This window comes from Macaca fascicularis, chromosome 12, assembly GCF_037993035.2.
Source record: "Macaca fascicularis isolate 582-1 chromosome 12, T2T-MFA8v1.1".
In the NCBI taxonomy this organism is placed as follows: domain Eukaryota; kingdom Metazoa; phylum Chordata; class Mammalia; order Primates; family Cercopithecidae; genus Macaca; species Macaca fascicularis.
In genome coordinates this window covers 136834855-136859012 of record NC_088386.1, presented here as the reverse complement: position 1 = coordinate 136859012, position 24158 = coordinate 136834855, and the positions used below count along the sequence as shown (strand labels likewise).

General features: G+C 60.5%; 1 protein-coding gene across 3 annotated transcripts in view; it reads right to left on the bottom strand.

Annotated features, from left to right (window-relative positions):
* Window positions 1-20332, bottom strand: part of CROCC2 (ciliary rootlet coiled-coil, rootletin family member 2) — an 81456-nt gene extending 61124 nt beyond the window's left edge. The window contains exons 1-5 of one of the 3 annotated variants that reach the window (XM_045368135.3): window positions 20119-20332; window positions 9047-9197; window positions 8033-8184; window positions 5393-5499; window positions 3595-3751 (exon numbers count right to left, since the gene is read on the bottom strand). In XM_045368135.3, coding sequence (XP_045224070.2) covers window positions 3595-3751; window positions 5393-5499; window positions 8033-8184; window positions 9047-9197; window positions 20119-20196 — 645 coding nt within the window. In that variant the 5' untranslated portion in view covers window positions 20197-20332. Of the gene's footprint in view, window positions 1-3594; window positions 3752-5392; window positions 5500-8032; window positions 8245-9046; window positions 9198-20118 lie in introns of those variants that run through there. The other 2 variants (XM_045368132.3, XM_045368133.3) reach the window with 2 other exon arrangements.
* Window positions 20333-24158: the final 3826 nt, after the last annotated feature.

Here is a 24158-nt window from a genome sequence, read left to right as displayed (position 1 = left end):
GAAGTCACTGCTGAGACAAGGCCAGTGATTAGGCTGCAACGGAGCCGAGTGGGAGGACTCTGTGTTGGGGGCAGGAATGGGGGAACCGTGTGTGTTCAGTGCTTCCAGCCTTGCAAGGAGCTAAGATGAAAGCCAGGAGTCTCAGAGTCTCCACACCACCTTCTAGGCCCTGCACTCGCCTTCTCCTGCTCGCCAACCTCTGGAACTCAGGGGGCTACTGTGTTCCTACCACCTCTCCCTGCCTGTGACAACCCCACTCCTGCTCCTCCAGGTTGCCTTCAGGTAGAGCACTCACATCCTGCCTGTTCTCCAGAACTCGCACAGAGGACTATGACCAGAAACCAGCGGAAACAATAGAACGAGACCTTGAAGAACTTCAGGTATTAGATCATCATCTCATCTTCATGAAGCTTGCCTGAACCCCTCACCTGATCCCACACCTGAGGTTCCCCCCAGCTGAGCCCATAACACCTGGCCATACACCCTCCAGAGAACACGTCCCTCTGTGCCCATTCCACCTGGCTATACACCCTCCAGAGGGCATGCCCCTCTGTGCCCATTACACTTGACCATGCACCCTCTAGAGGGCATGACTCTCTGAACCCACACCTGGCCATACACCCTCTGGAGTGTGCCCATGACCCCTGGCCATACACCCACCAGAGGGCATGCCCCTCTGTGCCCATTACACCTGGCCATACACACTCCAGAGGGCACTCCCCTCTGTGCCCATTACACCTGGCCATACACTCTCCAGAGGGCACTCCCCTCTGTGCCCATTATACCTGGCCATACACTCTCCGGAGGGCGCGCCCCTCTGTGCCCATTACACCTGATCATACACCCGCTGGAGGCCATGCCCCTCTGTGCCCATTATACCTGACCATACACCTTCTGGAGGGGACACCCCTCTGTACCCATTACACTTGTCTGTACATCCTCTGAGGGCATGACTCTGAACCCATACCTGGCCATACACCCTCTGGAGGGGACACCCCTCTTTAGTTAGAAAATAAAAAATTGGCCGGGCGCGGTGGCTCAAGCCTGTAATCCCAGCACTTTGGGAGGCCGAGATGGGCGGATCACGAGGTCAGGAGATCGAGACCATCCTGGCTAACACGGTGAAACCCCGTCTCTACTAAGAAATACAAAAAATAGCCGGGCGAGGTGGCAGCGCCTGTAGTCCCAGCTACTCGGGAGGCTGAGGCCGAAGAATGGCGTGAACCCGGGAGGCGGAGCTTGCAGTGAGCTGAGATCCGGCCACTGCACTCCAGCCTGGGCTACAGAGCGAGACTCCGTCTCAAAAAAAAAAAAAAAAAAAAAAAAAAAAGAAAATAAAAAATCACCAAAGGCACAAGGAAACAAAGGACCATGATCAGAAACCAGCAGAAACAACAGAACCAGACCTTAAAGAATTTCAGATATTAGATAGTCAGACACAGGCTACAAAAAGACTATTCTTAACATGCTCCAATAAATAAATAAGAGGCTTGAAAATGTGAGTTAAGAAGCCAGGCGAGGTGGCTCTCGCCTGTAATCCCAGCATTTTGGGAGGCTGAGGCGGGCGGATCACCTGAGGTCAGGAGTTTGAGACCAGCCTGGTCAACACAGTGAAACCCCATCTCTACTGAAAATACAAAAATTATCTAGGTGCGGTGGCACACACCTGTAATCCCAACTACTCTGGAGGCTGAGGCGGGAGAATCGTTTGAACCCGGGAGGCGGAGGTTGCAGTGAGCTGAGATCTTGCCACTGCACTCCAGCCTGGGTGACAGAGCAAGACTCTGTCTCAAAGAGGAAAAAAAGAAAATGTGAGTTAAGAGTAAGCTATTTAATATATAGGAAAGAATGAAACAGAACTCTTAGTGATGAAAAATACCATATTTGCAATTTAAGCTAAGTAGCCAAATTTAACAGAGATTAGACATCAGAAGAGAAAACTGATAGACAGAAATGGAAATTTGAAGAAATTATCTAGAATATAGTCCAGGGTAATAAAAGGAACAAAACCGTGAACGGTGCCTGGGAGATAGCGTAAGAATGGCTAACATACGTCTAGCCGGAGCTCAGAGGAGGGGAGGTGGGTGGTGAGCATCGGCAATGTTTAAAGAATATTGACTTTCCAAAAACAACAAGTGACGCAGAGGCTCCACGAGCCCTGAAGTGGGATAAACAAATAAATCTACACGCAGACACAACACAGGGACATGGCACAACCACCAAGTCAGAGCAGGGATCTTAAGAGCAGCCAGGTGAGAGGACACGTTACCTTGATAGGGAGCCAGTCAGAATCCAGGCAGCCTGGAAGCTGACTTCTCAACGGCAGCAGCGGAAGGAGAAGGAGAAAGCAGATCTTTAACGTGCCGAGAGAAAGCAACTGTCAACCAACCTTGAGTTTCCCTCAAGGACAAAGGGAAAATAAAGACCTGGGTGATCAAATGCCAAACTGAACTCAGGGACCCTCTCCTTCCGGCATTTGTTCTCACACAGCGGAATCAGCTCCTGTGTTCATTTGATGACCTGCCCCGAGGTCTGAGGACGAGGACGGGGACCAGGCAGTGAGGGGAACAGGAGATCTGCTCAAATGCCTCGAGCCAGCAGGCCTAGCGTAGGCAATGACTCCTTGCTGATAGCACGGTCCCGCTGGCGCTCTGCAGAGGCCGGCATTCCCTCTCAGGGGGTAAACCTCGGCTGGTGTGTCTGACATCTGCCTTTTAGGAGAAGCAGCTGTGGCGGGGCTCGGGGCTGGGACCTGGCCCCCGTGGGGGTGAGTGCGGCCCTTCTGGGACAGGCTTGTCTGAGGGACGTCTGTAGAGGCAGCCTGAGGCCAGAACTGCAGCTGCCCCTCCGGCTCCTGCCTCCACCTGGAACAGCACATCTTCCGGGGGGCCCCTCTTCCTGGGGAGATCCTTGCCCATGGTGCCCGTAGTGTGCAGGGGCTGGGCGTCCAGGTCCCCTTTGCTGGAGGGCTGTTGGGAACACCTTCAGGCCCTCAGGGACTGCCTGACTGGAGAGCCACATTACCCAAGGCTACAGCAGCTTCAGGGGGTCCCACGACCATGGAGAGATCTGAGCAAGGCATGAACACCTGGACGTCTCCCTCCCACAGGGGCTGGTGCCTGCAACCCTGTGCCCTGACCCCCTGCATGCCTCGGGGTTTCAGAAGTTGGAGTGAGTAAGGCTGCAGGGGGACCTGGGGGGCCACGGCCAGGCGCCACAAGCAGCGGGCCAGCCCCAGGCTCCTTCCAGGGTTCCCCCTCCTGAAGTCTGGCCAGGAGTTCAGACTATGGAGAAAACCTGCCTCTCCAAACAGGGTGGTCCACACCAGAGCCGGGATGTGGCCCCAGTGCCCCATTCTCAGAGCCCTGCCCTCCTTCTCTGGGTGGGGGGCAGTGGGGGTGGACCAGGGAGTCCCTCACTCCACAGACTGCTGTGGTCAAGCCAGGTTGGGGACATGGTGTGGCAAGAAACTGTGGCCTTGTCCCCAAGAGGGATAGTTGCTGAGCCAGCACACCCTCACCAGGTCCCTGCCTGCTACCCAGGCATAGGCACCCAGACAGGCGGCTGCGGGGTGGGCAAGGGTTGGGGGAGCACCTGTCTCTGGGCCCAGCGCCTCAGCTCCAGCTCGCCCTGCAGGCGCTGCACGCTGCCCGTCGTCCCAGCCAGCTCCCGGGCCAGCGCGTCGTTGGCCTTCTTCATGTGCTCCAGCTGCTCCCGCAGGAGCGCGTTCACCTGGCAGAGGCCAGTGCTCCTGGACAGAGAACCCCCAGGGAGTGGCCGGGGTAGGCAGCCTCTCCTAAGAGGCACTCAGAGTCCCCAAGTCAAGGGGCTTGAATGGAGCCCCAAACCCTCTGGCCCAACTGACCCCGGCTCAGGTGCACAGCCCCTGCTCTGCCCCTGCCTGCCATGGGCCCCACCAGCCCCTGCTCTGCCCCTGCCTGCCATGGGCCCCACCAGACCCTGCTCTGCCCCCACCTGCCATGGGCCCCACAAGGGACCCCTAGACTGAGTGCCAGCATCAAGGTGGCTCTCCCAGGTGGTGCCAGCCCAGTGCCCTCCTGCCTTCCTGCGACATCTGCCCTCTGTCCTCCCCCAAGTCCCTGCCCCGAGCTCTCCTGGCTCTGCCTCTACAAACTTGGCCCGCCCCTCAATGCCTGAGACAAGGTGCCAGGGGATGGGAGGGAGGTGCCCTTCGCGGGGCTGGGTGACCCAGAGAGGGAGTTGGACATGCCCGGGGTGGGGGACGGCCTCTGCTGCACCCTGGGGCCTTCCCCGCCATGAGTAGGTCCACACTTGCAGCAGTAGGGGTGCAAGTCTGCCAGGTGGGTGGACCTCAGGAGCCGGCACCCCCGCCAGGCTGCCGTGGTTCACTCACTGCTCCTCTCTGCCCACCAGACTAAGCCTCCTCTTGGGTTATTTTTCTTCCCCCTCAAAACCAGTTTTCAAAAGTTTCTCAGCCCTTTGATTCCTTTTCCAGATTCCTGGAGGATGAACCAAATGTGGCAATATTCTACAAACAACTTAACCTGCCCAGGTCTGGGAGACTGGTGGGCCTGGGTTAGCGTGGGGGCTGGGTTAGTGCGGGGGCTGGGTTAGTGTGGGGGCTGGGTTGGCGTGGGGGCTGGGTTGGTGTGGGGGCTGGGTTAGTGCAGGCAGGGTGGGGGCCGGGCAGAGGCACCCTCAATAAGCCCAGGCATGACCTCGTCAGCACCATCTCAGGGTGTGAGAGTGGGTGATCCACACCCGGGACTCAGGTGTGGCTCGTGACCTGGGTCTGTTGCCAGGGTCCTAATGTCAGCGCTCACTGATGGTGGGAGTGGGGGCTCTCTCCCTCTCTGCCTGTTATTCACCCCTCCCTGTTATTCACGAGCCAGGCTGACCCGTGGCAGGGAGGATGGCAGAGCGTGGAGAGGCTGCCATGTGGAAGGCTGGCACCAGCCCCGTCCCCCACGGTGAGCAGCCCTTGCCCCTGGGGTGTGGAGCCAGGGAGGGGTCTGGTAGCAATGGGTAGAGTCGTGATGCTGCTACTATAATAGGATTGCTGCTGAGCCGCTCTCGGAGGCCGGGACGGCGGTGCCTGGTCGCATGAGAGGCCCGCGCTGAGCCCGGGAGGCTGAGCGCTTCACTGTTTCCACTCGGCCTGGACTCTCCCCACGGCAAGAGGGAGCGCCCTGAGGCCCCCACACTGCCCAGCCACTCAAGTCCCCGCGCCCAGCTGTGCCTTCTCCAGCCCCTGCCCTGCTGTGGAGGCCTGGGCTGACTCCCAGGGAAACTGAACTCATAGCTGCTTTGGGAAGAGCTGTCGGTAGCCCCCAAGGTACAGAGGGGCCCACTGCTTCTCGGGGGGAAGGTTGTGCTTCTGGAGCCCTGACTGCTCCCCGCCTGGCCTCACCTCTCCTCAGCAACCTCCAGACGGCCAAGGGCCTCCTCCAGATCCACGCTATGCTCCAGCTCCGACCTCCGCAGCTGAGCCTCAGTGGTCTCCAACCGGGCCTGCAGCTGGGGAACAGCAATAGCCCACCTGGTCTGGCTGCTCCTGAACCCGCCGGGCAGGGGCTGGGGCATCTTGGGCACAAAGCCGACCTTGGTGGGGAAGAAAGGGCTCCCTGGGGCCCCACAGCAGGGGCTGGGGTTTGGTCTGGTGAGGCGCAGGCCCTTTCACACAATGAACCTGACAGGCAGCCTCCTGCCCTGTGCCAAGTGCCCGTAGCTGGCAGAGGAGGGGAGGGGCAGGGGCACGCTGGGTTGCACTGATGTGCTGATTCCATCAGGTCTTGAGGATAGCGTGAGTATGGTGGCCTAGTGGGGGCACGGCTCTGGGGGCCACTGGAGCATGCCCACATTTCATTTACAGATGGGTAAACTGAGGCCCCACTGCCCCAGCTACCCGGGCAGCCCAGCTGTCAGGGCAGGGGCAGGGGTTTCAGGGCTTGCTTCAGGCACACAGGGGCCGGATGGAAGGTCACTGGGCTGTCTCTGGGGCTGCCCCCTGGAGAGTGAGTGAGTGAGTGTGGTTCCCTCCACCTGGGCCTCCTGCCTGAGTCCTGCACCTCACCTACAGGGTGCAGGACCACACCCACCATGATGTGGGCCCACTGCCCAGGGCCACTCCGCTGTCACTGGGCCAAGACTGAACTTAGGCCCAGGAAATCAAGGGACAAGGATGGCCCAGGTAGAAGGGTGGAGGGGAAGGCAGCAGGCCTGGTGCCTCAGCTGTGGCTGTGCCAGGGCTGAACGCATGGGAGAGCCGAGGGGCCCCTCCTCAGCCAGCAGCCGGAAGAGAAGGGGGCGTTGGAAGACCCTGGAGGAGCCGGGTGGGGTCTGGGGGTGCCACCCCAGGATGGCGATGCCACGGTCAGGCACTCTGGCCACCCAGACCCCGTTCCCCCTGTCTTGGGGGTAACTTGGAGTGAGGCCCAGCCTCCTGGCACCCACACTTGGGGGTAACTTGGAGACCCAGCCTCCTGGCACCCACACTTGGGGATAACTTGGAGACCCAGCCTCCTGGCACCCACACTTGGGGGTAACTTGGAGTGAGGCCCAGCCTCCTGGCACCCACACTTTGCCTGCTGAGCCACTCGGGAGCTGGCGTGCACTGGGCTGCTGGCGCGTTCGGATCTGACTCATGCGGCTTACTAATCTGTCGGCAGCATTTCTGCGGCTTCTATTCCCAGCGGCCTGTTCCCAACATCTCCCCACCCTGTGCTAGGAAGATGTCTCCCCCAAGGCCTCCCCACAGCTGTAGGGGCTCCCAGGAAGGGCTGGCAGCTCACACACGCGCTGGGGCCCCCATCAGGTGGGGTGGACCCCAGGTCCTGCCCTCAGGGGCTCCCCTCCCAGGGGTGCCAGCAACAATGGAAATGTGTTTCCCGTGTGGGGGTCAGGGCGTGATAGAACTGGGTGGGGAGCAGAGAGCGGGCCCCTAGGAGAGCTGAGGGCATCCCTATGGGGCTGGTGCTGTCGCTGGTCCTGGGAAGGACCCTTCCAGAAGGCGAGGCCCACTGGGGACACCACTGGTCCCCGATACTGGCCACTGGTTACGTGTCTAAGAAGGGAGCAGATCTGGTTCAGGGGTTCAGGTCTCAGCCCCAGTAATGGCGGTGTGTCCTGCGTGATCACTGGCTGGCTCTGAGCCTTGACTCCCTTATCTGGAAAGTGGGGTCATCTGACCTGCCATGCGGAACCGTGGGGGCTCTGAAGACGGCATGGGTGCGGCAGGGGCCCCGAGTCCCCCACAAGGTGGGCTGGACACCCCACTCCACGCACTGGCTCCTTACCAAGTCCTGCCTCAGAAGCCAGCATGCCTTGGAGAGCCGACATAGGAGAGAGGCTTTGGCCTAGCAGGTTTCTTGACCTTTCTGCCTCAGTTTCCCTGGCTACACAATGGGAGGCCCTCCCCAGCTCCACATTTTGTGACTAAATATGCCTCTCGCTCACCTCACACATCACCCTGGAAGGCACCGCAGCCACCAGGGGACCAAAGATACAGCCCTGTCTGGCCCCTTCCCTGTCTTCTGAGGTCCAAACGGTCCCAGTCAGCCTCAGTTGTCAGGAAAGGGTCACGAGGCTAGGGTGGAGCCATTTCTCTGTGAGCTTCGTCTGGGGGTGGGATCGGTGCCCGCTGGCCTGCTGTCCTCTGCTGTGCAGGTGCCTGCTCTGTGCTGATGCTGGGCTGAGCACTGGGCTCTGTGGGTCAGGACTGGCCAGGCCACCGCACAGGGCTCCCGGGCAGGTACAGGGACAAGTCAGTGCCTAAGCTGGGTTGCGAGACCTAGGGGACATGCTGGGCATCAGGGAACGGCCTGGGCATGTGCTGCTTGGCCTCCCACCTCTCGCCTGTTATCCCACCAGTTGCCTCAGTTTCCTCATCTGTTGCCCAGGGTTTGAATGTCCGGTGGCTGACACTCTGTCTTTCCCAGTCTTAGAAATTGCCAATAGTCCCAGGTTCTGACTGCAGGCCCAACAAAGTGACCCCTCACCAAGGGCCAGGCTGCCCCCTCCCGCCTGTCCTGAGTCTGCTGCACACACTCACCTGCTCACTGACCACACGGCACCTGCTGGCCAGCTCATCTCGCTCGACGCTGGCCTGGGCCAGCAGGTCCCCCAGCCGGGTCAGCTCCTCCTGCAGGAGCTCGTTCTCCTCTTGCACGCGGGCCATGGTGGCTGTCGGCTCCTGTACCCCTGCTGCACGGTACCTGGTTCAGCCTGGGTGGCCAGACCAGGGCCCACCCGCACTCAGCCTTGTGCCCTCTCTCCACGGTGGGACCCTGGGCTGGCCACCGGTCTCCAGCTGCTGGACCTGCCCGCATCTCCTGGGAGGGGCCCCAGCTCTGAGCCAGGGACCCTGACATAGGGAGGCCGACTTCACACTCTGAGCCAGGGACCCTGACGTAGGGAGGCCGACTTCACACTCTGAGCCCCGCTTCCTCTCATGTTAATTGGAATCCTACCACCTCAGAGTACCTGGAACCCCAGTGCAGACCCAGGCCCGGGCCGAGCCCTAAACCAATGGCAGCAGAGTATGTGGGCGGCCTGAACGCGGGGCACTCGCCCTGTCTGTGAAGCTGCAAGCCCTGCTGCTTCTAGGGGAAGGGACCTGGTCCCCGAGTAATAAGGTGCTTTTGTAAATACACACACAGCCAGTTCCCCGGACCTGCAGGAGGCCGGACAGATCCTGGGAGAGAGGGATCCCTGGGACCCACGCGTGGAGTCCTGGGCACACACTGAACAGGCAGCCTGGAGCTGGTTCCTCAGCCGCCAGGTGGACAATTGGAGGCAGCACAGGGGCCTGGGGCGGGTGCAGGAAGGGCAGAGCTTGGGGGGTGGGCGTCTGTGCTCCCTGAGTGCTAGTGTCTCGCATTTCCACGCTGAGGAAGAAACCAACACCAATGAAGCAGAGACTCAGGTGGACACAAGGGTGCCACACAGAGGCAGCCCTGCTCAGGCCCTGCTCAGTGCCCTGTGGGTATTGATGTGATGCCCCTGAGGGTGGCCCTGTGGGGGGTGGGGCCAGCCCCAGGCCCAGGACTGTCCCCCATGCCGTCACCTTGGGGTGGCTCCTCACTCAGGCTGCTGGCCACGATCTCACGGATGTGGGCGGGCATGGGGGTGGGTGAGGCCCGCCGGCCTTCCCCACGCATGGTCAGTGCCCGGTCTTCCCTGCTGGCCGTGGGACTCAGTATGGTGTCCTCCAGTCTCTGAAAGACACCCCCAGAGATATCTGGAGATGGCAGCCCCCAGCAGCTGCCAGGCACCCCCCTACAATCCCACTGAATGGGAGCTACCACAGGGCCACCCCAAGGCAGCGGAGTGCCCTGGAGAGGACAGGGTGAGGCTGGGCAGGTCACTCAGGTGCATGCCTTGGTTCTCCACCTGTGGAGTGGGGCTGCGCCCGTCCCCAGGTTCTGGAGAGGAGGACCACACCCAGCCGAGGTAGCAGGTACTGCACTTGGGGCTCTGCCCTGTCTTGGTGGGGGCTGGGCTGAGCGCTGGCTAAGCGGTCACCGGTCCCCTAGGGGATGCTGACAGGCAGGTGCCTTTGCCTCTGCTCCACAAGAGACCCACCATCCTCGCCCACCTGGAGCAGGTGGTCTCACAGCTTGTTTGCATGGTGGGGCCAGAGGAGGGACCTAGATCTCATGCAGCAGTCACAGACCCCAGCGTGTGTGTGTGGTGTGGGGTGGGGGCTGAGGACGGGTCAGAGGGCTGAGGCTGAACCCATCCTTCTCTGCTCAGCTGCCCGCTGCCCCTCCACAGGCTCGGTCCATCGGGAGGGTGGGCAGGCCTGGGGCTGCATGCTTGAGGCTCTGAGGATGAGCAGAGCCCGTGGAGCCCTCTCCTCCCACGGCCATGAATTCTGGGCAGAGTCAGGGACTCCCACCCTCCAGCTGCCCTCAGAGGGCTGCATGGGCCGGGGCAGTGAGGGTAGTGAGGACAGCAAGGACAGCCTTCCTTCCCAGGTGGGTCCTTCATGAAAGCCGACTGCCAGGGAAGAGACTCCAATAGGCCCAGAAGTGGGCAGGAAGGCCCAGGACCTGAGCTCACACTCGGGAGGTGTTTGCTGAGTGGCTGCCCTGCTGCCCCAGGAGCCCCTGGGTGTCCTGGGTATCCCAGCCTGGTTTTGAGGGTCTTGGGCCCTAATGGCATTTTGCTGGGCAAGGGCACAGCTTGGGGAGGGCCGAGGCACCAGGGCAGGGGACTCCTGCCAGGTGGAATAGATTACTGACTGTGGGCAGGACACACAGGGCCCTGTGAACACGGAAGTCGACTGTGCCAAATCAGCAGAAGCCCAGGCAGGATCCCGCAGGAATACACAAGGCCACAGCTGTCCCCTGGCCTGCTGCCTTAAGGATATCTAAATTTCAGGCAGTGAATTAACTACTAAAGGGTGACCGGATGCTTGCCAGGGGAAGCTGGGAGGGGATGTCCACTCCTAGGGGCTCTCCAGCACGACACTCCAGAGTCTGCCCAAGTCCTCCTTGCCTGCCTCCCACGTCAGCACGGAGGACCCCTCTCCCTGGGGTCCGCAGAGCTGCTCCCTCACCTTGTGCCTCCTGGATCTTCCTCCTGCCCAAGGTCCTTGTGGGTGACCACCTGGCCGCCTCCTGCCTCCCATCTTCTCTTGGCCCTCCCTGAGACCCTGCTTGCGTCCCCGGATTCTGACCTCAGGCCTGGGCTGGTGGCTGTGCCCTGCTCCCCAACCCCGGCCCTCCTCCTGACCCCAGCCAGGCCTTCTGCACCTGGTGTGTGCTGTCCTGGCTGTCTCGGATGCTCCCTGGACACAGGCCTCATCCTCCATCTGCATCCCAAAGATCTCAGCCCCCCTCGCCAGGGTTGGAGAGTCACCACAGACCCAGGCTCAGCATGGCGCCTGGAGAGGCCCTATTCTGACCCTGCTGCCCTGTGAAGGTCAGCCACTCAGCAAATGCCTCCCAGGGTGAGCCCAGGTCCGGGGCCAGCCAGCTCTTCTCCAGACAGCTCCAGAGTCGGGAGATGCACCAGAGTCTGCATCTCAGTCCCCTGGGAGGTCTTGGGAGGTCTCTTCACTGCCGGTTTCCCTGCACTGCAGGTTCCCCCACTGCCTCTTCTTCTGGAGGGAGTAACGGGCCCCCCTTGGGAGCAGCAGCCCAGTGGGGCAGGGGGAGGGACGTCCCTGCTCCTCCTCCTGGGCCCAGCTGGGACCCAGGTGCCAAGACCACCAACCAGGAGGAAAGCTGCTGGAAGGGGCTCCGCTATTCTGTTCTAAACCCCTTATTTTGTACAGCGGAGAATGGAGGCCCAGCAAGGTGGCAAGAGGCACCCCAGGCTCCTTGATCAGAGACCGTCAGGCCACGCTCAACCCCCCAGGCCGGGAAGGGCTCCGCCGCGCCCTCCCTCCGCCTGCTCAGCAGCTCCCGCCCTGCGCTCCCCCGGGCATCAGCGGCGCCACCCGCTAACGGGAAGGCAGCAGCGTGGCGTAAACTTGACTCATTCCTAACATTTACAGAGGGTCACTTATTAGCGGGACGTCCCGAGAGGCGCTGGGGCCTAATGGGTTCCATCTGTGGACGGGTGCCTGCAATGGGCCGCGGCCCAGCTGGAGCCGGAGGGGGGCGCGGGGAGCGCGGGGGGGTGCAGGGGGCGTTCAGGGGGGCGGAGGACGCAGGGGGCGTGGAGGGGGCACGGGGGGTGCAGGGGAAGCAGGAGGCATGGGGGGGGCGCGGGGGACGCAGGGGGAGCGCAGAGGGGGGCGCCGGGGACGCAGGAGGCGTTCAGGGGGGCACGGGGGGTAGGGGACGCAGAAGGGGGCAAGGGGAACAGAGGGGGCCAGCAGGGGGTCGCGGGGGGACGCAGAGGGGGCGCAGGGGGCGTGACTTTGGAGTGTGAGGGCAGCGCCGCCCCCACAGAACCACCGGAAGAGAGAGGGGCTGAGGGAAGGAGCAAGCAGGAGAGGCAGGAATGGGAGGGGAGGAGAGGGGAGGGGAGGGAAGGGGAGGGGAGGGGAGGAGAGGGGAGAAGAGGGGAGGGGAGGGAAGGTGGGGGTCGGCGTGTCCGGAGGCCTGTGCCGCCAACCTAAGCGATTGGGACCCACCCGAAGCTGCCTCCTTCCCCGTGGCTCCAGGGTGGTCCTGAGGGTCTGCACCGCTCACTCCCGAGGCCCCTCCCCGGGGCTCCGCGCTGCCACCTGCGCCAGCGGGTCCGGCCCAGCATTCCCTCCGCGGCCTGTGGGTCCTTCTGGGCCTGCTCGTTTCCTGCCCGGGGCCTCTGAGGGGTGGGCCCAGGCTGTGGCCCAGGTTGGGTTGGGGGCTTCTATTCTAGAAGGCCTTGTGGTGGGATCTATTCTAGAAGGCCTCGCTGTGGGAGGGAACACCAGGGCTGGAGGTCACTTTCCCTTAAGGTTCCAGACTCACAGTTGAGCCCGGTGTATCTTCCTCCTGCCCCCAGCACCCTCTTCAGCTCTACCTGCATTAAAGACCCCAGGGAGGTCACAGCCCCTGCGTGGAGCTACCCTAGGGGCAGCTGGCCTGCTCAACCCGATCCTGGCCCTGAAGGGGGTGGCCCAGCAGGGAGAGCCAGCGGGTCCTCCCCGCTGCACCACCCCATTTCGTTGTGTGGAGAGGGACAGCCGAACCTTGGGGGAAATGTGGGCTCCCCATATCTCTGCCTCCCCAGGGTCAGAGCAGGGCTCCCCTCTAAGAGAGCTGGACTGGGTTCCTTGCTATGCCACCAATAAACAGAGACCCGGGGTGTGTTACCCCCCACCTCATGTCCCCATCTGTGAAATGGGAGCATTGGCAATCCAGGCCCTCCTGGGTCCCAGGGCCGGGGGCTGGGGCTCTGTGAGGGTGCAGTGGATGGACCACGTGTGGCCTCAGCTGCCTGCCCCCAACTGGCCACCAGCTCCTGGGAAATGCTGGAATCTTGCCTGGAGGCAAATGACCTCCACCCTGTGATGGATTCAGAGCCCTCCTGTGGATCCAGGGCTCCACCTGCACTTTGGCACTTGCTGGCGACCAGGGGTTTCAGGGCCGCTGCCAGGGCCTCTCCTCTTACACCCCTTCCCCATTCCGCAGTCTTGGCCAAGATCCCGGAATGGGGGGCCGGGAGGTCGCTTTATCATACTCTATGCTGCAGATGGGGAAACTGAGGCCAGGGACACGGCACCAGCTCTCCACTGGGGTGCGGTGGAGCCAGAATGCACCTGCCAGCCTGTGCTGCCTGCAAAAGGCTTCCACCTGCAGGGAGGATGCAGGGACTCTAGGCCTGCACCGAACAACCCAAGTCTTTTTTATCTGGAGGCCACACTCTTGCACTGATTCTCATCCCTGCACCTGGGGCATGACCTTGGAGATGCTGTCAGGGGTCAGAAGCCCCGGAGGGAAATCCCCAAACCCTTGTCAAAGCCACCTGAAGCAGGGACGGTCAGGGACCTGCTGAAGCTCAGACCCAAGGGGCACTGGCCCCACCAGCCCTCAGCAACCTCAGCACCCCTGTTGTCCCATCCTGCCTGGACAGTTGCCTGAGCTGGGGGCAGGACCGAGGCAGGGAGGGGGAGCATGTCCACTGGGACCCCCGCCCACCCACCAGCAGGCACCTCGGTCAGCCTGGGTCACCCTCATTGAGGGGGTGGAGGGTGGACCCCCGAGTGAGGGTTGAGATGGAGGCAGCTCCCAGCCAGGGGGTGGAGGGTGCCTTCCCCAAGCTCCAACAGTGCCCCCGTGTGGCCGCGAGGAGCGCTGCAGGGGGCTGCCAGGTCCTGCTCTTGTAGAAGGGAGGCTGGGCCTGGGGGTTTGGACGGCATCGAGGACCAGTGCTCAGTGGAAAATGAAAGATGTGTGAGTGAAGGCGCGTGCCAGCATCAGCCCGCAGGGTTCTCCGCGCTCTCCACTTGCAAACGTTTTCACGTCCATTGTCCTGACCTGCATTGGAGGCTTCTGGCCTCCGCCTTAATGGGTGAGGAGGGTGAGGCTTGGCACCTCTGAGACTTGCTCAAGGGCACCTGCTCAGCAGCAGCGTTAGGACTGGGACTCTGGCCTTGGGCGCCCACTCGCGCACAAGGGTGGTCACTGATGAGCCTTCCCAGTGGCGGCGTCTGGACTTGGCTCCGCTGCAGGTCTCCTCCCCTGTGTGCCCGCTCCCCAGCCTGGGCAAAGGGCAGGGAACCACGCAGCTTCTGGGCCGGGCAGCAGCCTCTTTCCTCCTGTCTCTGAGCCCAGCTGTGCTGTGGCTGCTGCCTTTCCCTCCCGGTCCCTCCATGGCCCTCCCAGCAGCCCCGGGCGGGGTAGTCTGGCCTTGCCAGGAGCAGGCACAGCTTGAAGAACACATCTGAGGACAGGGCCTCCGGCCAAGTCCAGCCACCGGACGTCTGCTTGCCGTCCTTCCGCAGCCTGGCCCGCCGCAGAGAGGGCCTTGGGCCGGGTGGCCTCCTGCCAGGCTCCATTTCCTTAGGAAAAAGAGCTTCTCTGTGCCTGGGATAACACCTGGCCTCCAAAATGCTGTGTTTCAGCAACTGCTCAGTGTAAGTCTCCGTGTTTGTGGAGCACACTCTGGGCCTGGGCATCACCCAGGAGCAGGCACATGCCTCTGTGGGTGTCAGTTTGCTCTTCAGGTGATGATGAATCTAGGCTGCCCCTGCAGGAAGGACCCCTCCAGGCATTGAGGCAGGGACTGTGGATGGGGAGAAACAACTTCTCATTCCCTTCTATGCCCCCAACACAATGCCTGGCACACAGACACAATGCCTGGCACACAGACAGGCTCGATGCAGTGCACTGCTCAGAAGACTAAGAGCTCAGTGGGAGCTGCCTGAGGTCCGAACCACTAACAGCAAAATGACTCAGAACAAGGAACTCGAGGAGGGCAAGGACACCGTCTTTCCTTTTTGTCCCTGTGCCCCTGGTGCCCACGCAGGCTTCCTGGGGGAGGTGGGAAAAGACAGAACCTACCAGCTAGTGAGCCTGGGCACTGTGTCCACGTGGAGGGAGCTGTGGAAGCAAAGGTGGAGGGGGTGTGTCTCCAGGGAGCCGCGCAGGGCCTGGGAGAGGGCCAGTGGGGATGGGGGTGAATGGGGTGGGGAGGAACCTGGAGCCAGACTGCGAGGGCCTCGAATGTTGTGTAGAGGATTGTGGGACGCGATCCTTGGACCACGGGGCTGGTAGGGGTTCCTGAGCGGGAGGATGGACCCGTGTCATTAGCACAGCGGCCCTGGCTATGCCTGACAAGACCTGGATGTGTCCTGGGAGATTTGGAGATGGGCTGAGCGTCTGCCTCTGGCTTGCTTGTGACAGTGTGGGGCTCGGTGATGGGCACTGTGGTCTGGCCACTTGGAAACCATCCACCGCTCCTATCCTGTGGTGGGGACTCTAGACTTGGCCCTTGGGGTCTCCTGAGTGATAAGCATGTCTTTTGTTGGCCTAGGACATGGCTGATGGCCAGGGCCCTGGATAGCCACAAAGTAGGGGCTGGTTACCAGAAAGACCAGGGCACGATTAGAGCATTGGTGCTTTCGGCCCCACACCCCGACATCTGGGGAGGGGAGAGGAGCTGTCTCTGGAGCCAATGATTAAATGAATGAACCATTTAATCATGAACCAATGGCCAAATGAACCAACGGCCAATGATTAAATGAATTTTGCCTACTTAATGAAGGTTCCATAAAAACCCCAAACCACAGGGCTGGGCAGGCTGGGTTGCTGAATACAAGGCAGTGCTGTGGGTGGTTGGTGTACCCAGGGGCCTGGAGGCTCCGTCCCTGCCCCCTATACCTTGACCTGGGCACCTCTCCCTCTGGCTGGTCCTGAGTTGTGTCCTTTATAATTAACTGGTAATCAAATGTCACTTCCAGAGGTGAGCTGTTCCAGCAAATTATCAAGTTGAGCAGGGAGTTGTAAGAACCCCTAATTCGTAGCCGGTCAGACAGAATACGGGAGGCCTAGGACTTGTGATTGGCATCTGAGGTGGGGCAGCTTTATGGGACCGAGTCCTTAAACTGTGGGTCTGTGCCAGCTCTGGATGGTTAGGGTCCGAACTGGATTGAACTGTAGGACGGCTAGCTGGTGTCCAGAGAGCTGGAGAATTGGCTGGTGTCAGGAGAAACCCACACATTTGGTGTGAAAAGTGGTGTGAGTAACAACAGTTTGGACAGATAAACCTTGCTTGGAGGGAAGTGCGTACATGAGAGAGGAAAAGAAGCAGGAAGGTAAGACGGTGTGGTTACTGTGGAAGACGGCGTGATGGGTCCCCACAAAATTAAATGTAGACTCTCTGTGCGATCCAGCCATCCACTTCTGGGCATCTGCCCGAAAGAATTAAAAGTGGAGGCTCGAAGACATATTTGTACCCCGAGGTTCACAGGAAGCATTTTCACAACGGCCAAAGGGCGGAAGCCATCCAGGCATCCATTCAGAGATGAACGAATAAACACAGTGTGGTCCCTTCATGAGCAGAACATTACTCAGCCTTAAAAAGGAAGGAAATGCTGGCACCTGCTTCAACATGGGTGGACCTCGAGGGTGTCATGCTCAGTGAAATAAACCAGCCACGAAGGGACAAATACCATCTGATCCACTTAGACGAGGCTCCCAGAGTCACCAAGTTCATAGAGCCAGAGAGTAGGATGGCGGGGGCCGAGAGAGTGGGGAATGGGGCGTGAATGTTGAACGGGGACAGAGCCTCAGTTTGGGAAGATGAAGATTCTGGGGCTGCGTGTGGTGGCTTACACCTGTAATTCCAGCACTTCGGGAAGTCGAGGCGGGAACATTGCTTGAGGTCAGGAGTTCGAGACCCTCCTGGCTACCATGGTGAAACCTTGTCTCCACTGAAAATGCAAAAAATAACTGGGCATGGTGGTGTGTGCCTGTAGTCCAAGCTACTGGAGAGGCTAAGGGCATGAGAATTGCTTGAAGATGGGAGGGCGGAGGTTGCAGCGAGCCGAGATCGCACCATTGCACTCCAGCCTGGGCGATAAACACAAGACTCTGTCTCAAAAAAAGTTCTGGACATGGATGGTGGTGATGGTTGCTCAACACTGCGGATGTGCTTAGTGCTGCAGAATTGTTCCTAAAAATGGTTAAAATGGTCAGTTTCATGTTATGTATACTTTCCCACAATTTAAAGAAAAAAAATTTATTTTTATTTTAAAAAAATTTTATTTTATTTTATTTTTTTGAGACAGAGTCTCGCTCTGTCTCCCAGGCTGGAGTACAGTGGCACAATCTCGGCTCACTGCCACCTCCACCTCCTGGGTTTAAGCGATTCTCCCGCCTCAGCCTCTTGAGTGTCTGGGATTACAGGTGCCCGCCTCCACGCCCGGCTATTTTCAGTAGAGATGGAGTTTCACCATGTTGGCCAGGCTGGTCTCAAACTCCTCACCTCAAGCAATCCGCCCGCCTTGGCCTCCCAAAGTGCTGGGATTACAGGTGTGAACCACTGCGCCCGGCCAGAAAAAAGAAATTTTTAAAAAGGCTGAACAATCAATGAGTCAAGCACATATTTCCAGAAGTTAGATGAAGAACAAACCCAGATAAACTGAAAGCAAAGGAAGAATGGATATGTAGGTTAGTGAAACACAAGCTAAGAATGCTGAGGAGGATCAGCACGTGGCTAGCATCAGAAACGAGAAAGGAGATGCCACTTCAGGACAGCCACTTCCTCCCCGCTGTGCCCAGGACGTGGGTTCCGGACCCAAGGCTGTCTGGAGTCCTGGGAAAGCCCTGTCTCAAGACCCCCCAGCAAAGAGGGTCAGCTGGTTACCCCACAGATCCTGCAGACATGCGAAAGACAGGAGAAGATATTGTGAACAACTTTTGCCAATAAACTTGAAAATTTAGATGTAATGGACAATTTCCTAGAAAAGTAGCATGAATCAAAACTCAAGCCCAGAGACACGGAGTCTGAGGAGCCCCCAGCTCTGAGGGAACTGGGCTTCCTGTGCCGGGCTCCTCGTCCGGGAATCTGTGCACCGTGCTTCTCCATCAGCTGTGGGTCTGGATGCAGGAGATTCCGAGGAAGGGCACACTCCCCACCCCTCGAAGCAGTCACAGATACCCCCCAATTCATGTGTGATTTCTGGGGGCTTTGCACTCCACATGTCCGACTTGCTCACCCCAGAGACAGAGGCTGAGAGTTTCCAAGCCTGCCCCGTTAAGTCCAGTTCCAGCTCTGGGGCGGGGGGCATTCTGGGGTGGGGGCATTCTAGGGTGGGGGGCATTCTGGGGTGCTGTGCAGAGGTTGCTGGGGGATTTCCAGAGGAGGGGAGAGCAGCTGGGGCCAGATGTCAGAGGGGCTCCTCCCGGCCTGGGAGCATGTTCACTGTCTGTCCATAGCCACCACCCCTAGTCACGGGGCAGGCTCCTGCATCCTCAAGTCACAGCCTTCTCCAGGCCCCGTGTTCTTCCAGGCTGTAGCTAGAGGGTGGAGGATCCCTACGGTTCTGCCGCCCATCTGGACAGCTGATCTGGGCATCTGGCGCCCGCCTGCTGCCTGCTCACTCTGGGGTAATGGCATCAAGATCTCAATCACTATAGCGAAAATAACAGGTGTCGGGAGGGCGGGCAGAGCTGACCTCACTGGGGCCTGTGTAGCCTCCAGATGAGTTTCCCGGGGACAGTGGGAATTTGGGGTCAGGCAAAGCATCCCTCAGCCACATTTGCACAGCGCTCATGCCCCTGCCTGGTGTCAGCACCGGCCTCAGACCAGCCGCTAACCACAGCAGCTCCCTCCAACACTTAGGCTCGGCTTTCCTGACATCCGAGGGGATGAGAGTCCTCACAGGGCGGCGAGTGTCCTGTAAATGTAGTATGCTAGCTCTCCAGCCTGCATTCACCAGCCCTGCTCTCAGAACTCATGGAGCCGACACCCAGGCAGAGCTGGCTGAACTCCAGGTGGAGGAGGCAGAGGTCACCCCCAGGTGGAGGAGGTGGAGGTCAGAGGTCACCCCAGGTGGAGGAGGTGGAGGTGAGAGGTCACCCCCAGGTGGAGGAGGTGGAGGTCAGAGGTCACCCCAGGTGGAGGAGGTAGAGGTGAGAGGTCACCCCCAGGTGGAGGAGGTAGAGGTCACCCCCAGGTGGAGGAGGTGGAGGTCAGAGGTCACCCCAGGTGGAGGAGGTAGAGGTCACCCCCAGGTGGAGGAGGCAGAGGTCAGAGGTCACCCCCAGGTAGAGGAGGTAGAGGTCAGAGGTCACCCCAGGTGGAGGAAGTGGAGGTGAGAGGTCACCCATGGCATCTGTTTGTCTCATTGCATCACCTGATTCAAATATCCTGCCCTGAGTCCTCGTGCGGCCCTGTGTGTGAGCAAACCCTGGGTCCACCCTGTCACTCAGTCACCTGCACCAGCTGTGGCCATCTCTCCTTTCAGGTGACCTGTACTGTTTGGATAGGGCCGTGTCAGCCTGCCGTGGCGTAGTTTTGAGATGCGAAGAGCTGGGTTAACAAGCAACCGCGAGTAAGCCGGTTCGTCAGGGGTTCCCTGGGATCCCGAGGGGTCCGTTGGGGGTGGGGCCTGGCTGCAGGGGCCAGCAGCAGGTGATGGCAGTTCAGGGAGGAGGGATGTCTGAGGTGGGACCGCAGGCTGGGCTCTAGGTGGGCTCTGGGAAGTAGGGAGGCGAGGGGAGAGGGACACGGGACAATGCCCAGCCACTGTTTGCACACACCAGGTGCTATGAAGACAGAACCAGAACATCTGGAAGCCACAGAATAGACACTAGGGCTAAGCCACAGCCTCCCACAAATGTACAGCAATGGGAACACTGCCCCAGGGAGGCCCCGCGGGCCCCCACACGTTGCCACGGGAGGGCAGTGAAAGAGGTCCCGGAATGTCAGTGCCGAGGGCTGTCTGCCTGTCCCCACACTGGTGTGCAGCCTGCAAGCCTGTGGCTGCCAGGGACGCTGGCCACCTGAATGTCCATAGCCAGCAGCGGCCCAGAGCTCTCTCTCCCCAGGCTTTCTCTCCGGGCTGAAGGCTGCCGGTGTGTGTGTACAGGTGTGCCTGCTTGCATCCGTGACTGCCTGCACGCTCAAGGCGAACACGTGAGCAAGTGGAAAGTGCCCTGGGAACCAGGAAGGTCCCGCCTGGCCACCCCCTCTCTGTGCCATGTCCAACCTGCTCTCAGGAGGGAGAAGGGAAGCGACCGCCCCACTGACCTGGATCACGACGTCCAGCCCCAGTAGGGGCTTTTGGGAGGCATCCCCATTGCCGGGCTCGCTGGAGGCAGAGCTCATTGCAGCCCAGAATGCAGGACCCCAGAGGCCGGGCTCTGCTCCCCGGCAAGTCTCCTCCAGCTGGCCAGGGTCTTCCTTGGTGCACGGGCCCCACACCTGTGTGGCACCTGGCTCTGCAGTCCTGCGACCCAAGTCTGGGCACCCAGCTGCCCTCGCCCTGTGGGTGAGAGAGTATGGCCAGCTGAGCCCGTAGGTGTTGCTGTGGCAATCGGGACGCTGAGAGCTGGGTTTCCCTGGAAACGGGAGTGCAGGACCCTGTTGCTATGGGGAGAAAGGAACGCTGTTGGCTGGAAGCAGATTTCCCTGGCGACCTGGAGACGCCCTGGGTGAAACTGTCTACCTGAGCAACGGCACCTGGGAGGGGCTGGCCTTTTCCCCCAGACACCCCCCCCCCCGCATTCGCTCCAGGGGGAGCCGTGTGCTTGCTGGACACACAGCAGGCAGAGGCAGCACGTGGATCACTGGTGTCCCTTGATCTGGACTCAAGAACTATGGCTTTTTAAAAACATTTGTCAAAGAATGTAGTGGTTGTCACAGGTGGTGGACTGAGGCCTGGGGAGGGACACTGCCTGCCTGAGGGGCAAAGGAGCTCATCTTCCTGGCCTTGCACCTGTGGTCTGACTCCCACTAGAGCCCTTCAGAGTCATCTGCCCGTGGACCCACCCTTGTCCCAGGAAGCTGCACCGTTTCCCACCCTCTGGAACCGGAAAGGACCGCCAGCCGCCCTGTCCGGAGGAGAGCAGACCCCGGTCAGCATGTGTGGTAGAGGGTCTGCAGAGCTTACCCACAACTTCTCACCCCGGAGGCTGCCAGGAGCTGTCGGGATGCCAGGGCAGGGCAGCTTCCCATAGGTGAGGCAATGAGGGGAAGCAGGGCCATGTCTGCCACCTCCAGGCCGGCTGTCCCTGCAGACACAGAGCTCTGTGGCTCTGAGCCTGGGCCTCCCGGTGTCTCAGATGAAGTCAGGTGCCTGGCGGGCAGCCATGCCAGCGTTTCTGCCCCATTCCACTCCCTCTGGGGCTCCTCATTCTGAGCTGGGACCTCCTTGAGCTAATGCTGGCAGGGGTCCCTCTGGGGAAGGGACAGCCACAGAAGTGGACAGCGGACCCTGAACAGGGCAGCCTTTCACGCGAGGGCAGCCACTCCTGCTGCAGGGCCCACCTCTGCCGAGAGAGGGCGGAGGGCCCAGGCTACCTCCTCAGAGGTGAAATTCAAGAAGCAGAGGCACTTGTACTCTAAAGGAGCCCTCCCAGAGAAACGCCTGTGCTCTGTTCACCCCCACTCCTGAGGACAACCTCCAGGGTGGCCCTGCAGGGACAGGACAGGCTCTCTGACCAAACACAGCCCCATGGGCATCCGGGCTGGGCTTCACTGGACAGTCCCTGGGGGGCCAGGGGCCTGGTCAGTCCATCTGAGCCTCATGCTTCTGGCCCAAGCATGACCTCTAGCTCCAGGTCCAGACCCAGGACACGCACTCCATGGGCTGGGCCCCTCCCTGAGCAGCCTCCAGATCCTCCAGGCACTCAAGACTGCCTGTCGCCCACCCTCAGAGTCCTGGGAGGCCCTGTGGCCATGGAAAGCCCTGCCCTCGATGCTTCAGCCTGAGGTGGGAGGGGCAGCATTTCCTGCTGGGGCTCCGCTGAACTCCCCTGAGGTGGGTCGGGGCTTAGAGGGTGTGGCCCTGGCCTCTGGTGAGAGTTCCTGCTGGGGGCAGGGTGGGTGGAGTGGGGAAGGGGCATCTGAGTGGACTTGTGGACAGTGGGGAGTGGCGAGGAGGCTGGGAGGCTGGTGTGATTTCCCATGAGGGCCTCTTGGATAGGTGGAGATAAGACCTCACACGCCAGAAGCAAGTCCTGTGTCAGTCCTGACACAGATGCCCATGTTCAGGGGCAGGCCGGTGGCCTGAATGGGGGTGTTGGAGGGATGCCCTGACCTGAAGCCGTACATCCAGGCCAAAGGTGATGTGCACTGGGCCCAGCCAGGTGGAGGCACCCCGTGTGGCCTCTACAGGTGACAGCTCTCAGGAGGGCTGGTGGCAGGGGCTCCCACCTGTGGTTAATTTTATATTTATTTATTTATTTATTTATTTATTTATTTATTTATTTTTGAGATGGAGTCTTGCTCTGTCACCCAGACTGGAGTGCAGTGGCACGATTTCGACTCACTGCAACCTCCGCCCCCCAGGTTCAAGTGATTCTCCTGCCTTAGCCTCCTGAGTAGCTGAGATTACTGGCACGCGCCACCACACCCGGCTAATTTTTGTATTTTAGTAGAGACGGGGTTTCACCATGTTGACCAGGCTGGTCTTGAACTCTTGACCTCAAGCAATCCTCCCCTCTTAGCCTCTCAAGGTGCTGGATTACAGGCGTGAACCACTGCACCCGGCCCCACCTGCGTTTTAGAAAGTTCCTTCTGGCTGTGGAGTTGCCCCGGACAAGACCTAAGGTGAGGATGGGATTTTATGGGTCCAGGTGGGCATCGCCTGGGGCCTCTGTGCCATCTGGGGTGGGCATGGCCGCCTGCAGTTCAACCTCCCCCTGCCCACGGCAGCTCCAAGTCCATGATTTTCCCAGATGACCTCCCGCGCCTCTTCCTCAGGCACTGGAGGGTTTGCCCAGGGAAGAGGGATTTCCTGGGAGAGTCCTGGTGAGCCATGAAGGGTGGTCCCTCCTCTTGGTGGGGCCCCGACCCAAGGCAGGCCCTCCTCACCGCCCACCTCCTCTTAGCCTTGGGGTCCTGGCTGCTCCACCGGACACATCCTTGTTTCTTTGCTGCCCAATGTCCCCCTTGACGCTGCTTCTCCCCCTTAACCCTGCCCCTCTGTGGCTGTGCAGGAAAGCCCACGCCTGCTGGCCATGGTCCCGATTCCCCCCAGGACACCTTTCCAGGACATGAGGGCTGGCCCAGCCCCATGCACGCCTCCCAAGGCCTCACTGCTGGGCGTCCATCATGGGGCTCCCAGACCAGGGCCATGGCTGGACTAGAAGAACCCACATGGCAGGCCTTGGCCGGAGGCTGGCTGGGCCCCCAGGGAACGTCCTGGGACAGTGGAGGATGGGATAGAGGGTCCTCCCCGGGTGCAGGCGCTCTGTGGGGTGGGTTCTCAGGGAGGGTGGGGCTCGGGGGGCCCTGCCCAGTCCTGACCCACAGCCTGATGGGGGCTGGGCTCTTGTTCTCTGGACCTCATGCCTCCCTCCCCGGGACTGGGGGAAGTACTCGGTACCCATGGCCATTCTGGATGCGGTCCTCCTTGTCCTCCCCGACCTGCCTGGCTTTCGGAGGCTGAGGAAGAACCCTCCTGGGCTCAGGGGAACACCTGTCTGTAGATACATCATCGCCGGGTTTTGTCATTGTTCCCTTGAAACAGGAAACCTCGCTGGGGTTACAGCCTTATCTCCTTGGGGACAGTCCCCGATCCTGGCTGTGCTGGGCCCACGTGGGGACACAGGAACAGATGGCAAGCAGGCACACACAGACTGGCTGCCGGGAACCCACAGCCAGCCACAGGTATCTTTTGCTGTCTAGCACCAGTGGGGGATGTGCCTCGGACAGAACCCAAAGAGGCTGTGACCCAGGTCGGCCCCAGGGAGCCATGGAGCCACTCCTCTCAAGCAGTCACTGGCTGTCCTCTCAGACAGTCTGCTCTGCCAGGTGTGGACTCAGCTCTGGCCCTGGGGGGTGCAGAGTCACGGAATGAGCTGAGACAGTGACGGAAGGTAGGAAAGATTCCAGTATGATTACGGCAGGTCGGGCAGCCCTGGAGGCTGTGAGGCTGGGACACAGGGCGCCACATTCTGGCCACCGCCCACCCGCTCGGCCGAGCTGCCCTGCACATGAACTTTCTTCAGAGGGCATGGGAGTGCCACCCCGTCCTGCACACAGCAGCGGAGTGGCACCATCTCATCCCCACCTGTCGGGCGTGGACAGGAGGCCAGCTGAGGGCAGGGATGGTGGCTGGTGAG